The 20,885-nt window shown below is 45.7% G+C and overlaps 1 protein-coding gene across 3 annotated transcripts in view; it reads right to left on the bottom strand.

Moving 5' to 3' along the window:
* LOC116526475 (nodal modulator 1) overlaps positions 1–20,885 on the bottom strand; it is a 64,851-nt gene that overhangs the window by 10,903 nt on the left and 33,063 nt on the right. For 2 of the 3 annotated variants that reach the window (XM_032242792.1, XM_032242795.1), the window contains exons 15-27: positions 19,379–19,515; positions 17,434–17,521; positions 14,431–14,494; positions 13,767–13,862; positions 10,818–11,036; positions 10,648–10,730; positions 9,602–9,761; positions 9,341–9,467; positions 7,002–7,115; positions 5,753–5,880; positions 4,191–4,332; positions 2,913–2,996; positions 1,263–1,373 (exon numbers count right to left, since the gene is read on the bottom strand). In XM_032242792.1, coding sequence (XP_032098683.1) covers positions 1,263–1,373; positions 2,913–2,996; positions 4,191–4,332; positions 5,753–5,880; positions 7,002–7,115; positions 9,341–9,467; positions 9,602–9,761; positions 10,648–10,730; positions 10,818–11,036; positions 13,767–13,862; positions 14,431–14,494; positions 17,434–17,521; positions 19,379–19,515 — 1,553 coding nt within the window. The remainder of the gene's footprint in view (positions 1–1,262; positions 1,374–2,912; positions 2,997–4,190; positions 4,333–5,752; positions 5,881–7,001; positions 7,116–9,340; positions 9,468–9,601; positions 9,762–10,647; positions 10,731–10,817; positions 11,037–13,766; positions 13,863–14,430; positions 14,495–17,433; positions 17,522–19,378; positions 19,516–20,885) is intronic. The other variant, XM_032242793.1, reaches the window with a different exon arrangement.

Genomic DNA, 20,885 nt, shown 5'->3' with positions numbered 1-20,885 from the left:
CTCCTCGGAGCATGGCACCCTCTCCTGTGCCTCCTCGGAGCATGGCATCATCTCCTGTGCCTCCGCACCTCGTGGTTGAGGCAGGGGTTCCCCAGTTTGCCCCCCGCCCTACCCAACCCTCTGCACTCTCTGACATTACTTGCCTGGTCCCCACAAGCACACACCTGCCAGTCCTGGACATAGCAGACTAAAGCCTGTACACGCTTTCAAGCCGCATACTTAACTGCGTATAAAATTACAAGTGCATCTTAACAACACACCCTCAGAGCAATTCATTGACATCTGCGGAGAGTCTACAGGGTATTTCATAAACATTTCTTCATCATGGTAACATGGAGATTTTGTTAGAGCAGGATATTATAATAGGTCTCTGAGTCCAAAATCTAGGCTTTACAGAGGAGGAAACCGAGGCATGCGGAAATGAAGCGGCTGGCCAAGGCAGCAAAGTGAGTTAATACTTGGAGACAAGAGAGAGCCTCGACCACCTGCCCACCACCTCTGAGACACTCTGGATATCTGTCACTGCCCAAACCTCATGCTGAATTGTAATCCCCAGTGCTGGAGTGGAGCCTGGTGGGAAATGCTGGATCATGGGGGTGGATCCCTCGTGGCTTGGTGCTGCCCTTGTTACAGAGTTCTTGTGAGATCTGATCATTTCAAAGTGTGTGGCACCACACCCCCAACTCTCTCTCTTTTGCTTGGGCTTCTGCCATGTGACACGCCTGCTCCCACTTCACCTTCCGCCATGACTGGAAGCCTCCTGAGGCCTCCCCAGAAGCAGAGGCCACTATGCTTCTTGTACAGCCTACAGAACCAGGATCCAATTAAGCCTCTTTTCTTATAAATTACCTAGCCTCAGGCATTTATTTATACCAATCCAAGAACGTCTAATACAACCTCCACTCCAGAGACAATTTTCAAAGTTATAAGGCACTCTCTCTAAAATTGGCTTTCCACGTTAGATTCCAGATTGTACTGATCACTGATCAGGCTCCTACTATAATTCTTTGAAAGATTAACTGCTGGCAAAGAGTTATCTGAAAAAGGAACACATTCTCTCCAACAATGAGCAATCACTGCACTATGTGCAGTGGTCCAGGTTCTTCAATCTCAATGCCAGCCCTCAGCAGGCGGCACCCTGGAGCACCTCCACCTGTCACACCTAAGGCACGAGACAGGCATGAAACCACAAAACATCTCACTCCTATTTGTCTCAAAGCCAAACGGAACACAATACTTGGAATTTAAAAGTCTGGTCTTACCCATAACGTAGGAAGGTACTCAGAGGAAGTGATCACGTTTCCACTTAAATCGAATTGATTAATCTGCCGGAAAACTATGATGTTTACATCATCGATGTCATTATTCCCAACCTAGAGAGAGGGAAAGAATGTGGGTAATGTGAAAGCTAGACAAGGAACTTCTATGCTAGGCATCTGGCAGCCAGAGAGCTGACTCGGGGCAAACTTCACTTTTTACATTAAGGAAGTGAAGTCTGTCATTGAGTACCCTACGTCCAAGGTCACAAACTGGCAGAAGACAGCTATCCCTGGCCCTCAGACAAATTGTTTCAAGAGCACAGTATTTTTTTTTTCTAAGTTTTAATTACTTGCCAGCAAGTTAAAAAGTAAGAAATTTCATATACAAAGCCAGATTTCCCAGCTTCTCCTAAAAAAACGACAAGGACACTCTTGCCCATTAGCCATCAGCAGGGACAGAGTCAAACCCCCCCCATGTGTGGGGTCTGTACATGGGGTTTGTGAGACCCCAGAGGGCCAGCACCCTTCCCTTTAATACCTGCCGGCCACTGTCCACAGTATATTAGCGATACTGGCCTAAGTTACTACACCAAAAACATGCAAAGCATTTTGGTGTGAGATGCAGTCATCCCAGCCATTTAAAACACTGACATCATAAAGACATCAAGGAAATCCACTTCTGGCTGGTTGCGGTGCCTTACGCCTATAATCCCAGCACTTTGGGAGGCTGAAGCGGGCAGATCGCCTAAGGTCAGGAGTTCAAGACCAGCCTGGCCAACAGGGCAAAACCCCATCTCTACCAAAAACACAAAAATTAGTGGGAGTGATGGTGTGCGCCTGCAGTCCCAGATACAGGCTGAGGTGGGAAAATCACTTCAACCCATAAAGTGGAGGTTGCAGTGAGCTGAGATCGTGCCACTGGACTTCATCCTGGGCGACAGAGTAAGACTCCATCTCAAAAAAAAAAAAAAAGAAAAAGAAAATCCATTTCCTAGGTCAAAAGTTCTAACTGGCTCAACAACCTCCCTCCAAATCCCTCACAATCATCATGCATAAGGAAGTCAACTAAATAAAGCCACTAAGAGACAGCCCCTCTTGCCCACCTAAGCCGTCTAGTCTTGCCAATAAGAGTTACTCAGTGAGAGAAAAGCCCTACTTCAAATGATTCCCAGGCCACATCCTGTGACAGCAGGACGTCCTCGTTAGGGATTAATTTAGCTAAGTCATGATCTTGAAGATTAAAAGACTGTCCACCAAATGGGAGCAGGAAAAAGGTCATCTGAACCTAAGAAAACTGGATGGCCCTGCCACCCACTAAGCCCATGTTCTCTCGATTATTGTCCCTTGATTTGAAATGCTGCTTATGCCTTAAGATTCTTCACTTGTGGAATAATGATCAGAGCTTACAGGGCAAATCACAGGGAAGGATACAACAGATCCGATTTCCTTTCTGGATGCATGACAGCAATGCTGTTCATTAAAAACCCACATAAGATGCTGCTTGTGAAGATGACACTATTCTAAGAGGACCCTTAATGAGGAGTAAAGCTCCCTCCGCCACAGATGAAAGGCAGACAGCCAGAGGAACTTGGGAGGACTTCTGATCAGGGAGGCACCCACACCCAGGTGCAGCGGCAGCAGTGAATGCCTCACCTCAATCACCCGATGGTGGGGGAGCGCCCGCTCAATGTGGTCGTTGCCTTCTGCCTTGAGCTGAACGTGGTACACACATCCCGGCTGCAAAGAAACTCAGAGTCACTTCTCTGGAAAGGAGGCTTGTTGTATTGCGCCTGGTCTGGCTGCATGTGGTCACTAAGACAGGAGCATTTCTGTCCCCTCATTTCCCAATCTGTGGCCTGTTAACCTTCTTCTTTTTTTTTTTTTTTTTTTTTTTGAGTCTGAGTCTTACTCTGTCACCCAGGCTGGAGTGCAATGGCACGCTCTCAGCTCACTGCCCAAGCGATTCTCCTGCCTCAGCCTCCTGAGTAGCTGGGATTACAGACATGCGGCACCACGTCCAGCTAATTTTTATATTTTTAGTAGAAAAGGGGTTTTATCATGTTGGTCAGCCTGGTCTCGAACTCCTGACCTCATGATCCGCCCGCCTTGGCCTCTCAAAGTGCTGGGATTACAGGCATTGAGTCATGATGCCCAGCCCTGTTAATCTTCTTAAAAGTCCAGAATTCCTTTAAAATCACCCCTGGTGTTGAAACATCTGAAATTCTGTGACTCCTTCATTCCAAACTCATTTTCATTTTCTTCTACCCCAGAAAAGTCAAATTTGGTTTCTTATTTCAAAATTCTAAGCATAATATGCACTCTCACTCAGGATTTTTTTCCTCTCCATCTACCTCTCCCCTCTACCCATATATACACACATCACTGGACAACTGGAATGTCCATCGGAAGCATTCCCAAATGCTTGTGTTGGATATTATTTCTGGGAAGTGGGAATTTCTGACTTCTCTTTTTAAAATTCAAATGATCTGGCAACGCTGAGTCTGTCTTCCCCCATGGCTACAGTAAGCTGGAGCCAAGTAACAGGCTGCCCCTTTCCACAGGCCGTGCCCGCTCCACAGTCTTCACCACTCCCTATTGTTCACTCAGCCTCCTCCACTGTTCACACTGCTCTTCTGGCCCCACAGGCACTTGGCTTGAGAGCCCTGGCATAAGCCATGGCCACACACTGCTAGGGCCGAATCCCACCAAATCCATGGTTGTCAAACTTCATTGTGCCACAGATCCTTGATCTGACCTGTTAGCTAGAAAAAAGGCAAACTGTACCCATTAAGGTAAGAATTGGGAGGCTCCAGAGTCCCCCCCACCCCCTCACCCACCCCACTCCTAGCAGTCTCGGGGGTACCACGAGACACTTCTGGACACGGGATGGAAAAAAAAAAGTCCCCTAAGAAAACACATTCCAAGTCTCACCAGCAATCCACGTAATCTGAACTTGCCCTCTTCGTCAGTCACGGTGTCTTCTCCATAAATGCTGCAGTCCTTCTGGCCCACGGCTTCCACAGCAACCCCTTGTTCAGGTTCTCCGTTTAAGGAAGACACTGTGCCATAGCAACTAGTATGACAAGAAAAGACACGAACGAGATGTTCTCAAGGTTATCTGAAAGACCCAAGTGTTTCCCATTTACCAGCAATTAGGGAACAAAACAGCTCAGTGCAGAACTGTGCCCCAATGACCCAAGCAACTGGGTGTGGCCAGGACACTTCCAAACTGCACCTTATCCCTCCTGCCAGAGTGAAAAGCTGTCATCAATTTCTCTTCTCATACATTTTGAGGAATGCTCTGGAAAACTGTAATTTAAGAAGGCTAAGCTTCATTTTCTTCTTTCTGGGCTTTATTTTAAATAATGGAGCATTCAATAACATGGAAATAATTCAATTCCTCTTTCACTTCACATATTCAGCTGAAAATGGTCCATTTTTCTACACCCAATCTTTCTGACTACTCTTCATGTAATGTGATTCCGTAAATGTGTACAAAAAATACACATATATGTATTTTTGTTTATATGTCTGCATGTATACACATATATATGTACATGTCTTTCTAACTATAGATGTGTATCATTTTTATTTTTTAGTTTTAGTTTTTTGTAGAGACAGGGTCTTGCTATGTTGCCTAGGCTGGTCTTGAACTTCTGGAGTCAAGCGAACCTCCCACTTCAGCCTCTAAAAGTGCTAGGATTATAGGTTTGAGGCACTGTGCCTTGCCAGACACTAATGTGTATCTATCTATCTATAACTGGAAGCATTCAGGAAAACTGGAAGTACTGGTTGTTTCCCAGAAGAAGAACTTGGGTGGCTGAGAGACGGGACAGAGGGGAAACTTTACACTATACTCTTTTCAGCATTTTGGAGTTTTACTCAAGTGAACACACTGCCTCCTTTTAATAATTTAACTCGGGTTTGAAACTCTTGAAAAAAATAAAAGTGGCCAGGCCTGATGGCTCACACTTGTAATACCACCACTTTGGGAGGCGGGCAGATCACCTGAGGTCAGGAGTTTGAGACCAGCCTGGCCAAGGCAGTGAAACCCTGTCTCTACTAAACATACAAAAATTACCCAGGCCTGGTGGTGGGCAACTGTATTCTTAGGTACTTGTGAGGCTAAGACAAGAGAATCACTTGAATCCAGGAGGCAGAGGCTGCAGTGAGCCAAGACTGCACCGCTGCACTCCAGCCTGGGCAAGAAGAGTTAAACACTGTGTCAAAAAATAAAAAATAAATAGAAGCTTATACTAACTCACTATGCTTTCTCAAGTTAATTTCAAAACAGGAAATTTGAGACTGAACCACCAGGTTAAGCTACTAGGACAAAAAGGCAGCAGCCAAAACTCCTTTACCCTCGCATCTCATCTCCCTTGCCTCCCAGTTAAAATCAATGAGAAGCCTGGGATGCATCTCCAGGCAAGAGAAGCCTGAATGTGATTCACCATCCCAGCCCTGGAAGAGAGTGAGGTGGCTGGGGCACTTACCTGTAAGCAGTTCGATACCCTGTGATAGTGATCTTCAGATTCTGGCCTTCCTGCACCTCGATCATCTGTGAGGACGGCTCAAACCGGAATTCCTTCATCATGGGCTTGAAGTAATACTGGCCAGGGCTCTGCCAAGATAATCACACTGAGCCTCAGCAGCCATATCTAGGTATGGCTTAAAAGTGGGGGACAAAGGTCACAATGGACCAGAATTACACCACAGGAGCGCCATGGCTTCCCAGGCAGCAAGAAATCGTAACCCTCTCTCTACAATCACAACTCTAACAATGGCAGCTGCCAGTATCACCTGCCTGCAACGACTCTGCAAGGTAGAGGTCATATTTCACATTTTTTTTTAAAGGCAAGGCTTCACTCTGTTCCCCAGGATGGAGTGCAGTGGCAAGATCACAGAACACTGTAGCTTCAACCTCCTGCACTCAAACAAATCTCCCACCTCCGCCTCCTGAGTAGCCGGGACTATAGGCATGCACCACCGTGGCCAGTTCATTTTTGAAATTTTTGCAGAGATGGGTTTCCCTATATTGCTGGTCTCAAACTCCTGAGCTCAAGCAATCCTCCCACCTCACCCTACCAAACCAGTGAGATTATAGGCATGAGCCACCAGGCCTGGCTCGTATTTGAATTTAATGAATAAAGAAACAGACTCAGAGAGGCAAAGTAACTTGTCTGATAGGACACAGCAAGTAAAGAGCAGTATGCATCACTGCAAAGTAGCATCTTCAGATGCTCCCACTGCCCGGTCTGTGGTGGTCCCACCACAGCCACTTTGCTACCACGACTGACAAGATGACCAGCTAACTGAATCCTCAACAGTTAGGGCCTCCGACTGCATCTCAAAAGAAAAACCGCCGCTCTCTTTCCACCATGTGGAATGTGATCTTCAGAAGAAACACAAGCTAACCACCAAACAAGACTCAGCATCATAAACATGGTTCTGCGGCAGAACAAGACGACGCCTGAGAGGGGAGCCGCTGTGGCCGGGGTAATTAATTACACTGTCTCAATGACAAGCGGGCGGTCAGAAAACAAAAGGTGCGCATGAAGGGAACATGAATCAGCAGCATGAAGTTCGAGTAAGAGCAATACTGCTGTGGTCCCCCACGAAACTGAAACCGCTCCACAATGGTTTCATCTTCTCATGTTGTCAAGCAACACGTAAGTCTCGCACGCCACATCCGGGCTCTCTCTTAGGGAAGACGGGCAGGCGGGAAATTGCAGAACACATTACCAGGTTTGAGAACGTCAGAATGCCATTGTCCTGGGTCAAGAGGTTGGAACGAAACAGGCCACCGCTAAGGGATAAGAGGACTCCTGGAAGGGGCTGGTCATCCTCAGCTTTTATCTGGGGATGAGAAGGTGAAACCAAAAGCGAGGTTAAACTCCTACTAACCATGAAAATAACAATTCCACATGTCAAGAGGTCATGCTTTTCCAGTTTTTTTTCTTTTACAGGGGACCCAATCTTCCTCCCCACAGGTAACTAATGTTGTAAGTTTTATAAGTTTGGTATGTAGCCTTCCAGAACGTTTTTTTGAGATAGGATCTTGCTCTGTCGCCCAGGCTGGAGTGCAGTGGCACAATCTGGGCTCACTACAACCTTTGCCTCCCAGGCTCAAGCAACCCTCCAGCCTCAACCTCCTGAGGAGATGGGACTACAGGCACACAACACCATGCCCAGCTAAGTTTTTGTATTTTTTGTAGAGATGGGTTTTGCCATGTTGCTCAAGCTGATCTCAATCTACTGGGCTCAAGCATCTACCTGCCTGGGCCTCCCAACGTGCTGGAATTAGAGGCACAAGCCACCATGCCCAGCCCAGAACTCCTCCTATGCCCACACACGTTATAAACATTACGTGTGTATTATTGTTCACAGACTGGCAAGTTCATTGAGTGGGTGGAGGTGAAATAAAAATGGCACGTTACGTGCACAGTTCTACAACTTGCTCTATTCCTCAACAATTTATCCTGCTTCTCTTCTGCCAGCCAACAGAAACCTGCCTCCCTGCTTCTTAACTACCGTGTAGCATTCTAAGGCAGGGGTTGACAAACCACAGCCTGCACGCCAGCCACCTCTTTTTTGGTACTAAAGAGACAATGGGAATATCTCCAGATATGTATCTCTATGTACTTAGGCTCTTTTTTTTCCCTGAACAATCAACTCCTAGAAGTAGAATTGTTGGTTTTACGCACTTTAAATTCAGAAAGATACTATCAAACTGCATTCCAAAGTGGCTGTAACTACTTACAGTCCCATAAATTATTTATGCTTGGGAAAACCCACACTTAACAAAAACATAGAGATTGCCTTAATTATGGCAAATCTAATACCCCCAAAACAGTGTTTCCACAGTAACTTCCTTTGCACATTTCCTCAGTAACTATGGAAGCTGTCTTTCTATATTGATTAGTCACCTGCGTTACTTCCATGAATTTCCTTTTCATATCCTTTGTACATTTTTTTTTCTAGCGTATTGTCTTTTTCTTACCAACTTTAGGAGCTCCTTGTAAAATTGGGGATACTGTTGGCCAGGCCTGGTGGCTCACGCCTGTAATCCCAGCACTTTGGGAGGCTGAGGCCGGTGGATCATGAGGTCAGAAGTTCAAGACCAGCCTGGCCAAGATGATGAAACCCCGCCTCAACTAAAAATACAAAAATTAGCCAGGCACGGTGACAGTCGCCTGTAATCCCAGCTACTCAGGAGCCTGAAGCAGGAGAATTGCTTCAACCCAGGTGGCAGAAGTTGCAGTGAGCCGAGATCGCACCACTGCACTCCAGCCTGGGCAAGAGAGTGAGACTCTCTCTCAATTAAAAAAAAAAGGGGGTGGTGGGGGTAATATTATTTATGATACAAACATTTCTTCCCAGTTTGAATATCTTTCAATTTGGTTCAAAAATTCAGCAATATCGAATTTTAAATTTTTATGTGATGTAATCTATCACTTTACTCTTTTCCTTTGGCCTATGGTTTATAAATATTCCTTCTCAACGATCTCTAGGCCCACTCTGTATAATCAAAGCACGCTTCTTCCCAAGAAGGACTGGTGGAAGAGAGCTAGGCAGCTAACATCTCATTAAGAACAATCTGTGTCCTTCAACATGAACGGTTATGGATGAGAGCTTCAACTACTTCCCAGAAGGTACGCAAACATGCTCAAGTCAACAGCTCTCCAAATGACGCTCCGTGAAAGAAGCCAGACCCCAAAAAAAAAAAAAAGCATATCCTCTATGATTCCATTTACATATCGGTTGGTGCAAAAGTGATTGCGGTTTCTGCCATTACTTTCAACAGCAAAAACTGCAATCACTTTTGCACCAACCTACAAAAACTCAAAAATGCAACTAATCAATGGTGATGAAAAACAGATCATCAGCTCAGTGGAACGGTGGGAGGGAGGGTTTACCAAGGAGCAGGAGGAAATGTTGAGAGTCACAGATGTGCCCACTATTTTGACTGTGGAGGTATTTTCATCGGTGTATTCTTAGGTCAAGCTCTGTACCCTTTCTGTGCAGTTTATTATATGTTAATTATACCTCAATGTAACTGTCTTTGTAAAATACAGTGTTACCTCAAAGCTTACGCCTGCCAGGGCATAGGCCTTGAAGTCTCCGACGGTTCCTTCCACTGCAGTCAGAACGTAGCCCTCCTTCTGTGAGGTCACCGTGTACTCCAGGTCACTGTGCAAGGGGCCAACACTGAAGAGGACAAAGCAGAATGTGACCAATGGCTTTGTTCACACCCACAGGAAGCCTTATCAAGCCCAAGGGCCAGTTTCTTCAGTGGACCCCTATGCGGATCCCAGGCAAACGCGTCTCTATACTGGGCTCACCTGTAGGCACCTTTGTCATCAGTAAAGACTGTGATCAGGGGCGAACTCGCCCCCTTTTCACTGATGACAATCTCGACTCCTTCCAACTCGGGGTGGATCTGGCCTTCTAAAAACAGGCCTGCCTTCCCGTGGATCTCGATCAGCTTCCCTGGGCAGCTTTCTAAGAGAGGAAGAAATAAACACAAGGATGGGGCTTGGTTACAAAGAAACAGGAGCCTCTTGGCTGGGAGCTTCCCATAAGAGAACCAGCTAATACAGACATTAGAAGTTACAGTAGTTCCAAATTCGGTTATTTAATACCCCTGGGAGCTCAATAATAGGATACAGCCCAAGACTCTTTCCATCCCTGAAAAGGCTTGCTCAGTGCCAAGACTTTAGCAAGAGAATCAAACAATGCTGAAGATGGGTTTTTACTGCTACTCTTCCTGGGTTCTCAGGAGGCTACAGATCAGGAGAGAACCCTTTACAGCAGAAAGGAGGCTGTGCTGCTCAACCTCCAGAGGACCCACTGAGGACGACTGCCCCAAAGAGCCTGCCTACTGGAAGTCACGCTTTTCAAAACAAAACACGAACCACATAACGACCACAACCTAATGAAGCCATAGTGCTGGGAAAAAAGATAAGTTAGCGAAAGACAAATACTCCACAAGTGATCATTTCAATCATCCATTCCCCCAACAACAACAAAAAAAAAACCAAAAACACCCTCCCATCATGCTCTGCCAAACAACAGAAAGATCATCAAAGATCATCATTGCAGTTTTGCTCTTCATCTACCTTCTGGTGTCAACCTGATAATGTCAAAGAAAAACGTCCTTTTCCAAAAAGATCAACTAAATTCTCACAGCAAAAGTTACTTTTATTCATCTAAATCATCCATCCATCCATCCATCCATCCATCAAACAGTAACAGCTGTGTGCCAGAGAGGATGTAGGGTGGCTTACAAAGATGGCTTCACTATAACAACATAAATTTATTTGTAAATGCAGATGGGGGAACAATTACAAAGGTATGTGTGACATTTGCTTGCTAGGTTGACATTTACCTCCACTGACGATGGCTTCCATTGAAGGGGGATAAAAGAGCAGCTCTTTAGATGATGGTGTAACAGTAATTTTCTCTCCAGACCTAAAATAATTAATATACTTCAGTTTGCGGGGTCCTGTCCCCCCCAAGAACGGAGGACACTGTAGGGAAATGCATAAGAGAGCTTACCGGGCCCAGTAAGAGAAATCATACGAGAAGGGGCCTTGTAACTCATCTACCATCTCCTGCACGGGCGGCTTGGTCATTCTTTCTTCGCCTTCCTCTTTGCCGTTCTTCTCCCTCTCCTGCCTGCGGGCCTCGATCTCAGCCAGCTGCTGTTCCCTCCGCAGCTCCTGCACAGACTTCAGAGGGCCTAAGACCAAGGCGGGTTCACTGTCGATGGAAGATCTGGAAGAGAGGAATGGTGGTCCCTGGGACATGGTTGAGTATCTCTGTGGTCAGTGGGAATTTGATCTTTCTACAAGAATGGACTTGTGAGTTAAAAACTGAACACCTCATCATGACGCCACAGTGGTGGAGTCTTCTGTTTTAAATAGACTTGTACTTTAACAAAAAATAAACTGAATTTTGCAGTGATGGTGGCAGTATCCGGTAGATCTGGGCTGGAATGAAATACTGTTGATTTTATGATGACTGCATATAAGCCTGTCGGTTTCCATGAAGGACATGGAGTTTTCTGCACGATACCATCCTCTGTTCCTTCATTCTATCTTCACTGAGAACTGCTCTGATAAAGAACTAGGCACTGGGGATACAGCATCGACAAAACAGACCACACTGCCTACCCCGGTGGAATCCACATCTTAGTGGGAAGGGGCCGAAAATAAACACAAACATAATACCAGAGGATAAGTGCAATAAAGAAAAATAAAGCATTGTGGGAGGATAGAGAGACTGGAGCACTGCTTTACATGAAAGGGACAGTCAAGACCTTTCTAACGAGGTGATATTGAGCAAAGGTCTGAAGGGAGAGAACGTACCATGAAGCTCTCTGGGTAGAGTCACTCGAGTGACAGAATGTGCCATGAAGCTCTCTGGGTAAAGAGTCACTCCAGCAAAGCAATGCCAAGTGCAAAGTCCTTGGAGAAAAAGCTTACTCAGATGTTCAAGCAACAGGAAGAACAGCCCAGCCTGGGATAAAGAGGCACACAGAAGAGACACAGCCGTCAAGGGGCAGCAGGTGTCAGACTGAGGCTTCACAGGCTTGGTGCTGACCTGGAGCCACTGGAGTTTTGAGTCGAGGAATGGTATAATCTCCGCAAATAAAAGAATCACTTGCTGCCTCATGAAGAACACATGAAGCAATGGTGGAAACAGGAAGGCCAGCTGGGAAGCTGCTGCAGCAATTCAGGAGGGGGGTCAGACCATGGCTGAGGGCCACGTGTTAGGAAGAGAAGGCCAGCTGGGAAGCTGCTGCAGTGATCCAGGAAGGGGTCAGACCAAGGCTGGGGGCCACATGTTAGGAAGGGAAGGCCAGCTGGGAAGCTGCTGCAGTGATCCAGGATGGGGTCAGACCACGGCTGGGGGCCACGTGGTAAGAAGGGACTAGATGCCGGGTATATTTTGACTATAAAGCCAAGGCTTTGTTGAGGAATTGGTTGGGCATGGGGTTCAAGAGAAAAAATAATCAAGCAACAAGGAGAAAGAGGGAGCTGCCATTTCTAAATCAGGGAAGATCACAGAGAGGCTCTATGGAGAGCAATGTCAGCAGTCGGGTTTTGGGTCTAAGTACAAGATCCCAGGGGAGATCCGAGTGGCTCTAGCTGGAAGATGCATTCCATACAACCTCCGGCACAAGCAAGCAACACAAGTACCCTTCTGAAGTTGCAAAAATGAATGCAATCAAGCTGAAAGGAGGTAACACTGAGTCACTACTGGTAAGAAGGTAGGCTGCTAGTCCCATCAGTAATTCATACTTTCCAAGCAGGGAGATAGTAAATGGCAGTATCCCAGCACCAGGCACCTTCTCGGCCCACAACAGACACTCAGCTAATCCACCCCCAGCTACAACCCTGGATCCCCATCACCAGAAACCAGGGGTATCCCTGACATGTCTCCCATCCTGACCCAGTGGTCACTTTAGAGCCATGTCTCATCAACTCAGTCCCTCAAAGACTCCCTGATGGGTCTCTTGTTCTCCATCTCCACAGCCACCTGTCTAGCAGGGGCCCCCGTCACCTCCCCCATCTCCACCACCCCACACTCTCAGCCCTCTTCTGCCTGTTCACCACTCAGCAGACAGGGGGACCTTTAGGAAGAAAAAAGTCATCCCTCTACATAAAACACGTTAATTACGTCATAGGACAGACTAAGGACCTTAATGTGGCCTGGCCCCAACCCCCATGAGACCGTCAATCCCATGAATGCAGGAGCCATGGCCTCATATGCCCAGTGCCTAAACACTGAAGACCTTCAGTTATTCAGTCATCATATATTCTGCAGGGATGAAGGATGGATAAATAGACGATAGACAGAAAGACGGAAACATAGCTGGACAGGCGACTTCAAGCAGGGGCAGGGAGGAGACAGTGACTCCGATTCCCATTCTACTTGACAAAGACGGTCGTGTTGCCAAAACACTTTCATTTCTCAAGAAAATGCCGGTGTCACGGGCACCTCACCACACTGCAGAAATTCCCTGAGAGGCGACATTCACATGAACGTGACCCTCGGTGAGGGACTTGCCTTTCAAATACTTCCTCTCTCACGACCCTTTCTTATACCTGGTGTCCTCTATTTCCCAAGCCTTCAAGCAAAGGTCTAAAGAAAAATAGGAAATTTTTTTTTAATTTGCTAAAAAACTTCAAATACAATGCACAAATCCCAGAGTTTTTTTTTTTCCTTAGCAAAGACAAGAAATACAAACAGTTCAAACAGAAACTGAAGACACTGAAACCACTCTTCCTCACCCACAGGTAATTTCTGAACCAGAAAAGAAAAGGATCAAGGAAGGCTGCTGGGAATTTACGATGATGTCCTATAAGAGAAGGAAGGCCACTTGTATACACATCTAGAGATAAGAAATCAAAACTAATTTCCAGAGTCTATTAGAGACCTCCAGGCCTCATCCACACCCTCCCCCACCACTGTCAGCCCACCGCAGAACGCTCGACTTACTTGATAGTCACAGTGACATCCATCATTTTGTCGGTGGTGATGGTTCCAAGGACATGGTGGCGAATGGCTGTCAACGTCAAGATACTAGGTGAAGACCTATAAATCAAAGAAGAGGAAAGAAACACTAGAACCTGCTCACTCTCGGAAGATCATCAGCAATACCCTATTTGGGCATCCTTACTGATCCTAAATTTACTACAGAAAATTGCTCTTAGCCTGGGGTAAAATAACTCTGGAGAGCCACAGAAGAATTTTACAGAGTAAACTAATCCTCCACTCCAAAACTTTACACTTCCAACTCTCAGTGAAACCCACACAAGTCTGTAATAATATAAAAATGGCAGACTTGAGCTTGACGGATGCCCATCAGCGAGGGCTGGGAGAGTCAACAGAGCTTCTATTTAAGCCACTTCAAAAACACAACCCTCTATCCTGGGGTCACAGAATTCTTGGGAAAGAGATCCTCTCTCCGGTTCCTCAGTGACTAATCCAAGTGTCTTAAAACCCTTATCCAGAAATTCTGTTGAAGGCCTAACCTTGCCTCTTTCAGAAAAAAAGCAGAAAAATTCCTTTTGTTGTCTGAAGTAAATGGAGGAGCGAAGCACACTCGCTCTCCCCCATGGAATGTACACAAACACACAAAGCATTCAATTCCCGGGCTTACGTGTCATAGGTGTAGAACGCTTGCTCAAACCGGTGGCAGGAGCGAGGGGTCACTTTGTACACACCTACAGACAGGAAATCATAAGCAATTTTCAGAGAAAGGCATCTATCACATTGAGCAACTCTGACACTTGAAATCCAACGGCAGGCAGCTCTTTGCATGTGAAAACTCAAAGGTATCGCAGATCAGCAATAATGGGATCAGAAATACTGGGCAGGCATTGTTTTCACTGCTTGTGACGGCTTCTTACCAACCACCAAATCCACGTAACGGCGCAATCACAGGCACACGGTTTTCATTTTCCATAACGTAACAACTCACAGTAGTTAAATCTGCGCAGACCAAGTGAGCGAGAAGGAACAGAAAGTACACTGCTGCTGCGAATTGGACTGAGGATAATTTTCTACTTAAAAGATTCTATTAAGGATCCAAGAGATAACCACAGCCTCAATTTCTTCCTGTAAATATTCCTAAAAAGGAGGCAAGGACTCAGGGAAGCCTCAGAAAAGTATGAGTCTACGTGGGAGGGCGCTCTGAGTAGGGACATATTTCATCACTTGTCAGAGGAAGACGGTCAATTTCATGAAGATACAAGGAATAACAATGTATTCCCCTAAATCATCATTAACCAATATTTTAGCCACATTTTCTACAAAAGCCTGAAATTGGTTCAGGCTACTCTGCTGTTTTCATGGCACTCAACAAGCCCGAGTAGTTACCATCCAAAAAACGAGAAAAGATTAGGTTTCTCCACTCATTTGTTTGGTCTTTCATTCGATAAATATTGACAGAGTGCCTCTTCCTGGCCAGATATTGTCCTAGGTACTGGTACACAGTGGGGTATGACAGAGCAGTGGTCTCTGTCTTCATGGAGTTTACCACCCACAGAGAGAGGAGGGCATTTGACAGCCACAAATAAAAAAAATCAATTGTGGCACATGCAAGAAGGGGACAGAAGTGAGTGCTGAGGGCAAGAGTGTAGGAGGCAGGTCTAAGGGCCCTAGAGGTCATCTTCCCCCAGGGAAGCAATACTGAACTGATGGGTAAGAATGCCCTGGCTAGGAGGGGCAGGAGGTCATGTCCACAGAGAACAGCATCTGCCTCACAGGCTGGGTCGGTGTTTCCTCAGCAGGCCTCCTTCCTGCCTTGAGACAAGCCCTGGTTATGTTGAGGGTAGCAACATGCTTGGCCTTGGGCTGCGCATCTAACTGTCCCCGCCCCTCTTGCAGGAGAAGTAACCCTGTGACATGGTTCTGGCCAATAATACAGACAAGCAGCTTACTGGAGGAGGGGGCACGAGGAAATGTTTGCCTGCCCACTCCTTGTCTCTCGCCTTCAAACTAGGTTTTCTAACCAGAGCCATTTTGAAAACGTATGGCAAAAAATACAAGGGAAAGGCCTAAAGAATCACGAAGACACCACCTTTACCATCTACCAACAGCTGAACCCATGCTGGCAGCCACACACTGCCACACTTCTTTACTGAGCCAAATAAATGCCCACTTGCTGATGGCACTGCTGTATGGATTTTGTTAAGTGTAGCCAAAGGCAGCTGAACTGACACCCGGAAGGACAGAATGGCTGGACGAGACAGAGCGGTAGACAGGGCTGGCTTACACAGGGGCTAAGGTCAGGTTAAGGAGTTTGTATTTTATCTTGGGAACCAAGGGGAGGAGCCAATGAATTATTCATTAGGAAATGCAAAATAAAACCAATATAGACACTACTTCACATCTACCAAGATGGCTACAATAAAACAAGATGATAACAAATGTTGGTGAAGGAGGTGAAGAACCAGAATCCCTCATGCATTGCTGGTGGGAATATCAAATGACACAGCCTCTGTGGAAAACAATTTGACAGTTTCTTTAAAAATTAAACATAATTTAGCACGCAATCCAACAACTCCATTCCTGGGTATCTAAACAAGAAAAATGAAAACATATAGACACAAAGACTTGTACAAGAATGTCCACAACATTGTTCATAATGGGGCCAAACTAGAAACCACTCAAATATCCACCGATTGGTAAATGGATATACAAAATGTGATATAACCATACACAGGAATACTACTCAGCAATGTAACACAACAAATTACTGATATGTGCTATGACACAGATAAACTTCAAAAATATGTTAAATAAAAGAAGCCAGACAAAATACCAACCCTGCATGATAAACATCCAAAAAAAGCAAATCCATTGGGACAGAAAACAGATCAGTGGTTGCCTGTGGCTGGACACAGGGATGAACTGTCAGCAGGCATAGAGGATCTTACACTGTGGGTAACGAACAGCTCTAAAACTGGATTCTGGCCATGGTTGTGCAACTAGGTAAATGGACTACAAATCATTTTATTGTATATCTTAAATAGTTGAGTTTTATGATATGAAAATTCTGCCTCCAAAAAAAGCTGTTAGAGAGGGCTGGGTGCAGTTGCTCACACCTGTAATCCCAGCACTTTTGGAGGCCGGGGCGGGCGGATCACTTGAGGTCAGGAGTTGGAGATCAGCCTAGACAACATGGTGAAACCCATCTCTACTAAAAATACAAAAATCAACCAGGCGTGGTGGCGGGTGCTTGTAATCCGAGCTACTCGGGAAGCTGAGGCAGGAGAATCGCTTGAACCCGGTAGGTAGAGGCTGCAGTGAGCCAAGATCGAGCCACTATACTCCTGCCTGGGTGACACAGCAAGACTCCAGGTCAAAAAGAAAGGAAAAAAAAAAGAGAGAGAGAGAGACAGAAGCCACTGATTCAATTTTTAAGACAGTACTTTAAAGAGAGGTCATTGCCCAATGGTATATTTTTAGAGGCGAAAGGGCCCAGTAGTCTCTACGCAATTCAAACCCCAGAGAGACAGAAAAATAAGAGCAGACTGAACACACTGAAATTGAAAGCTTGATGCAAGCAGAACCAAGGTAGAAAAAAATGCCTTCAAAACCATCCTCTGGTGCCTTTCCATTCTTCTAATTCGTAGCACATCAATCCTTCCAAACTTACCAGGTTTGGACAGGCAGAATCGGTTAACTCCTTTGGAGAGGTTATAAATCCCCACGTTCTCACGACCATTTCCATCCTGATAAAATTCCTAAGGGAGCAAAGCCAATACGGTGACTTACTAGAAGAGATGGAGACACCAGGATGATTAATAATATTTCTCTTTCCAAACCAGTCATCTGTTTTGCTCATTAATCATCTGAGCAGTTGGGTGCCACAGGAAAATTTAAAGCCTCCCAAAACTTCCAACAAAAGTGTGCTCTTTTTCATTCAATCAACTTATATTTATTGAGCACCTTCTATGTGATAGACACAAGGCTGGGCCTTGGGAGCCACCGCCATGGCTCCTGCTCTCACAGGGCTTATGTTCTAATACAGGAAGACAAAATCAACGAGTCAGCAAATAAATCAGCGATCTCAGCTGGTAAGTAAGGAAGCTGTGAAAATAAACAGGGAAGCAAGAGAAGAACAATCCCCACCTGGGGGTCTTTAGCTCGCTGGTTCTAGGGCACATCTTTCCTGAACTAGGGCTACAGCCTGAATGAGGAGGAAAAACTAATGACGTGTGTTTCGGAAGAAGACACAGCATTCCAGGCAAAGGAGAGAGTGTGTGCAAAGGCCCCAAGCAGGGAGTGAGCTTGGTATGGGACTGGAGAGGACCACTGCAGCTGGGGCCCAGCCAGTGAGGGAAGACTGGTAGGAGACAAAGAAGGGGATAAGGAAGTGTCAACAACAACAACAAAAAAGGGTCTTAGTATAAGGGAGCTGGAAATCCACTCCATTGCTGAAAGGGAAAGGTTTCCTCAATATCCATCACCTACTATCAACCAGATATTAATCTATCACCTGTCACAAATCAGCTTGTCCAGTGTTTGTAATTAAGCAGTTAGGGCAGTGGGCTATTGAAACACCAGTTTCAATTCTTCCAGTGTTCAACATCAGTAGTCACTTAACTGCCATTTGCCTCAGTTTCTCTACAGAGAAACTAAGACCTGACAATGACGTCTGCCACTGCTCGACATCAAAACATTATAGAAAATTCATGAAGGGATCGACATAGGTGCTCCTGAAACCCATTTCACACTGCCTTTCCAGCCACAGAGTCCACAGTCAAGAGACTAAGATCCTATTTACAGCTCCGTCCTCCGTGCTGGAATAAATATACCAGAGAAGGCAGGGCTCAGTGGCTCATGCCTGTAATTCCAGCACTCTGAGAGGCCGAGGTGGGTGGATCACCCAAGGCCAGGAGTTCGAGACCAGCCTGGCCAACATGGTGGAACCCTGTCTCTACTAAAAATAAAAAAAATAAAAAAATAAAAATTAGCTCGGTATGGTGGTACACACCTGTGATAGCAGCTACTTGGGAGGCTGAGGTGGGAGAACTGCTTGAACCCAGGAGGCAGAGGTTGTGGAGTGAATTCCAGCCTGGGCAACAGAGCAAGACTCCATCTCAAAGAAAAACACCAAATACATAAACCAGAGAAACTCACTTGGCAGCATATTGCTAAATAAGAGCAGTGTACACCAAGGACACTTTAATACCTAAGAGGTTCACTTAAGCCCTAACACAACGCTGAGAAATAGGTACTATGATCTCAATTTTTGGTGAAAACTGAGGCTGAGAAGCAGTAAATGAATTTACCCAAAGCTATTATTACTAAGAATATAAAGTCAGTGTGCTCTGCACTATAGCAAAAAACACCCCAAATCACCAGTCAGATTTAATGTGGGGCCAGGACAAGAAAATCTCCTAAATACAGGGGTCCTTCCACTGAGAGATTATAAATGCTTCCCGATTATGCCTTCCTTAATAGGTGGGCAAGTCAAGGGGCTGAAAAGGAAACCTGAGTTAACTATGTTTACAATATTCCTGGCATGTTAGTCTTTCTTGATATCCATGAGGTGAGCGTTTTTTCCAAATAAGAGACTCTCTGTAAGCCACACATACCAGAGTGATGGCGTGAGACAGGGAACATCTCAGCATGTAGCCCGTCTGCCTGAACTCGACACCAGACACGTCATCCTCCAGCACTTCCACCTCCAGGCTCTTGTTCTTCCAGCACCAATCCTCATGCATGATGCTTACTGCAAAAGCAAACACCAAAAACAGACACATGGGCGTGGAGCACACCACCCCTCTGCACGCCAGCACAAACAACGATCATGAATTAACTAATTTGAAAAAGCGGGTGTGTATATGTAGACATAAAGACAGAAATATACGCATACATATATTTATAAGTAGCAGTGCTTAGAATAAATGACTGCTAAAGAAAGCCAGGAGCCGAGCGTGGTGGCCCACCCCTATAATCCCAGCACTTTGGGAGCCCGAGGCAGGCAGACAGCTTGAGGCAAGGAGTTCAAGACCAGTTTGACCAACATGGCAAAACCCCATCTCCACTAAAAATACAAATATTAGCCAGGCATGGTGGCACACACCTGTAATCCCAGCTACTCGGAGGCTGAGGCAAGAGAATCTCCTGCACCCAGAAAGCAAAGAGGCTGCAGTAAGCCAGGATCGCACAAGCACACTCCAGCCTGGGTGACAGAGAGAGGCTCCATTTCAAAAAAAAAAAAAAGAAAGAAAGGAAAACTAGAACCAGTGTCCATTACATCATCAAGAAAGAAATCCAACAGGGCCTGTAAGATCAGGCTGCAAGTAAGGCACTCGGGGACCTACAGGTTCTTCTGTAACTGTTTCCAGCTTTGTAGGCCACACACTTTGGCGGTCTCAACCACTTGACTCAGCCGCTGTTACACATGAGCAGCCATAGAGAATCCATAACCAAACGGGCTAGGCTGTGTTCTAAGAAAACTATGCTTATAAAAACAGGCAGGCAGTTTTTGTAGTCTGCCAAGCCCTGCTGTAACAGAAAATATTAATATAATTTCAGAAACAGCAGTCCATTTTATAAGCTGCCCACTGCCAGTAGCTCCAAGCTGATTTCTGAAAAAGCTGAAATACAAGCGAGAAGCGGCTTGAGAAGGGCAGGGAAAGGGGAACTAACATTTGTGGGCACCTGTTCCTTAGCCAGCTCTCTGCCTAAGGGGCTTTATAAATTTTACTTCATTTAGTCTTATGTTCTGCAGAAAGGTTCGATTACATCTATTTTACAGATGGGAAAACTGAGTTTCGGGGAGCTCCAGTACCTTGCCATGGTCAGTACTCTGCACCAGTACTGGTGCTAAGTTAGTAGGACACATCAGTGGAACTATTTCACACTCCTTTTTCTGGCCATCAGAAACAAAATGCTGTACATTGGGGCACCCTCCCTAAACAGAAGCAGCCAGTAGGTTGTGCTGACAAGGTGGCAGTCAGTTCAGAACCTAGACTCCTCCATGTTTGTCCAATGCTAAATAATGCACAGTCAAGGCCATGAGGCAAAGAAGACTTAAACCAGGAAAGGTACCTGGTCATAATACAATTTGAGACCTGGGTCTTAGAAAGCTTACAA

The sequence above is a fragment of the Sapajus apella genome, unplaced genomic scaffold (assembly GCF_009761245.1).
Source record: "Sapajus apella isolate SASKATOON/1434 unplaced genomic scaffold, GSC_monkey_1.0 scaffold51, whole genome shotgun sequence".
NCBI lineage: Eukaryota > Metazoa > Chordata > Mammalia > Primates > Cebidae > Sapajus > Sapajus apella.
Note: the sequence above shows the minus strand (reverse complement) of the source record. Positions and strands in the feature narration are given on the sequence as shown.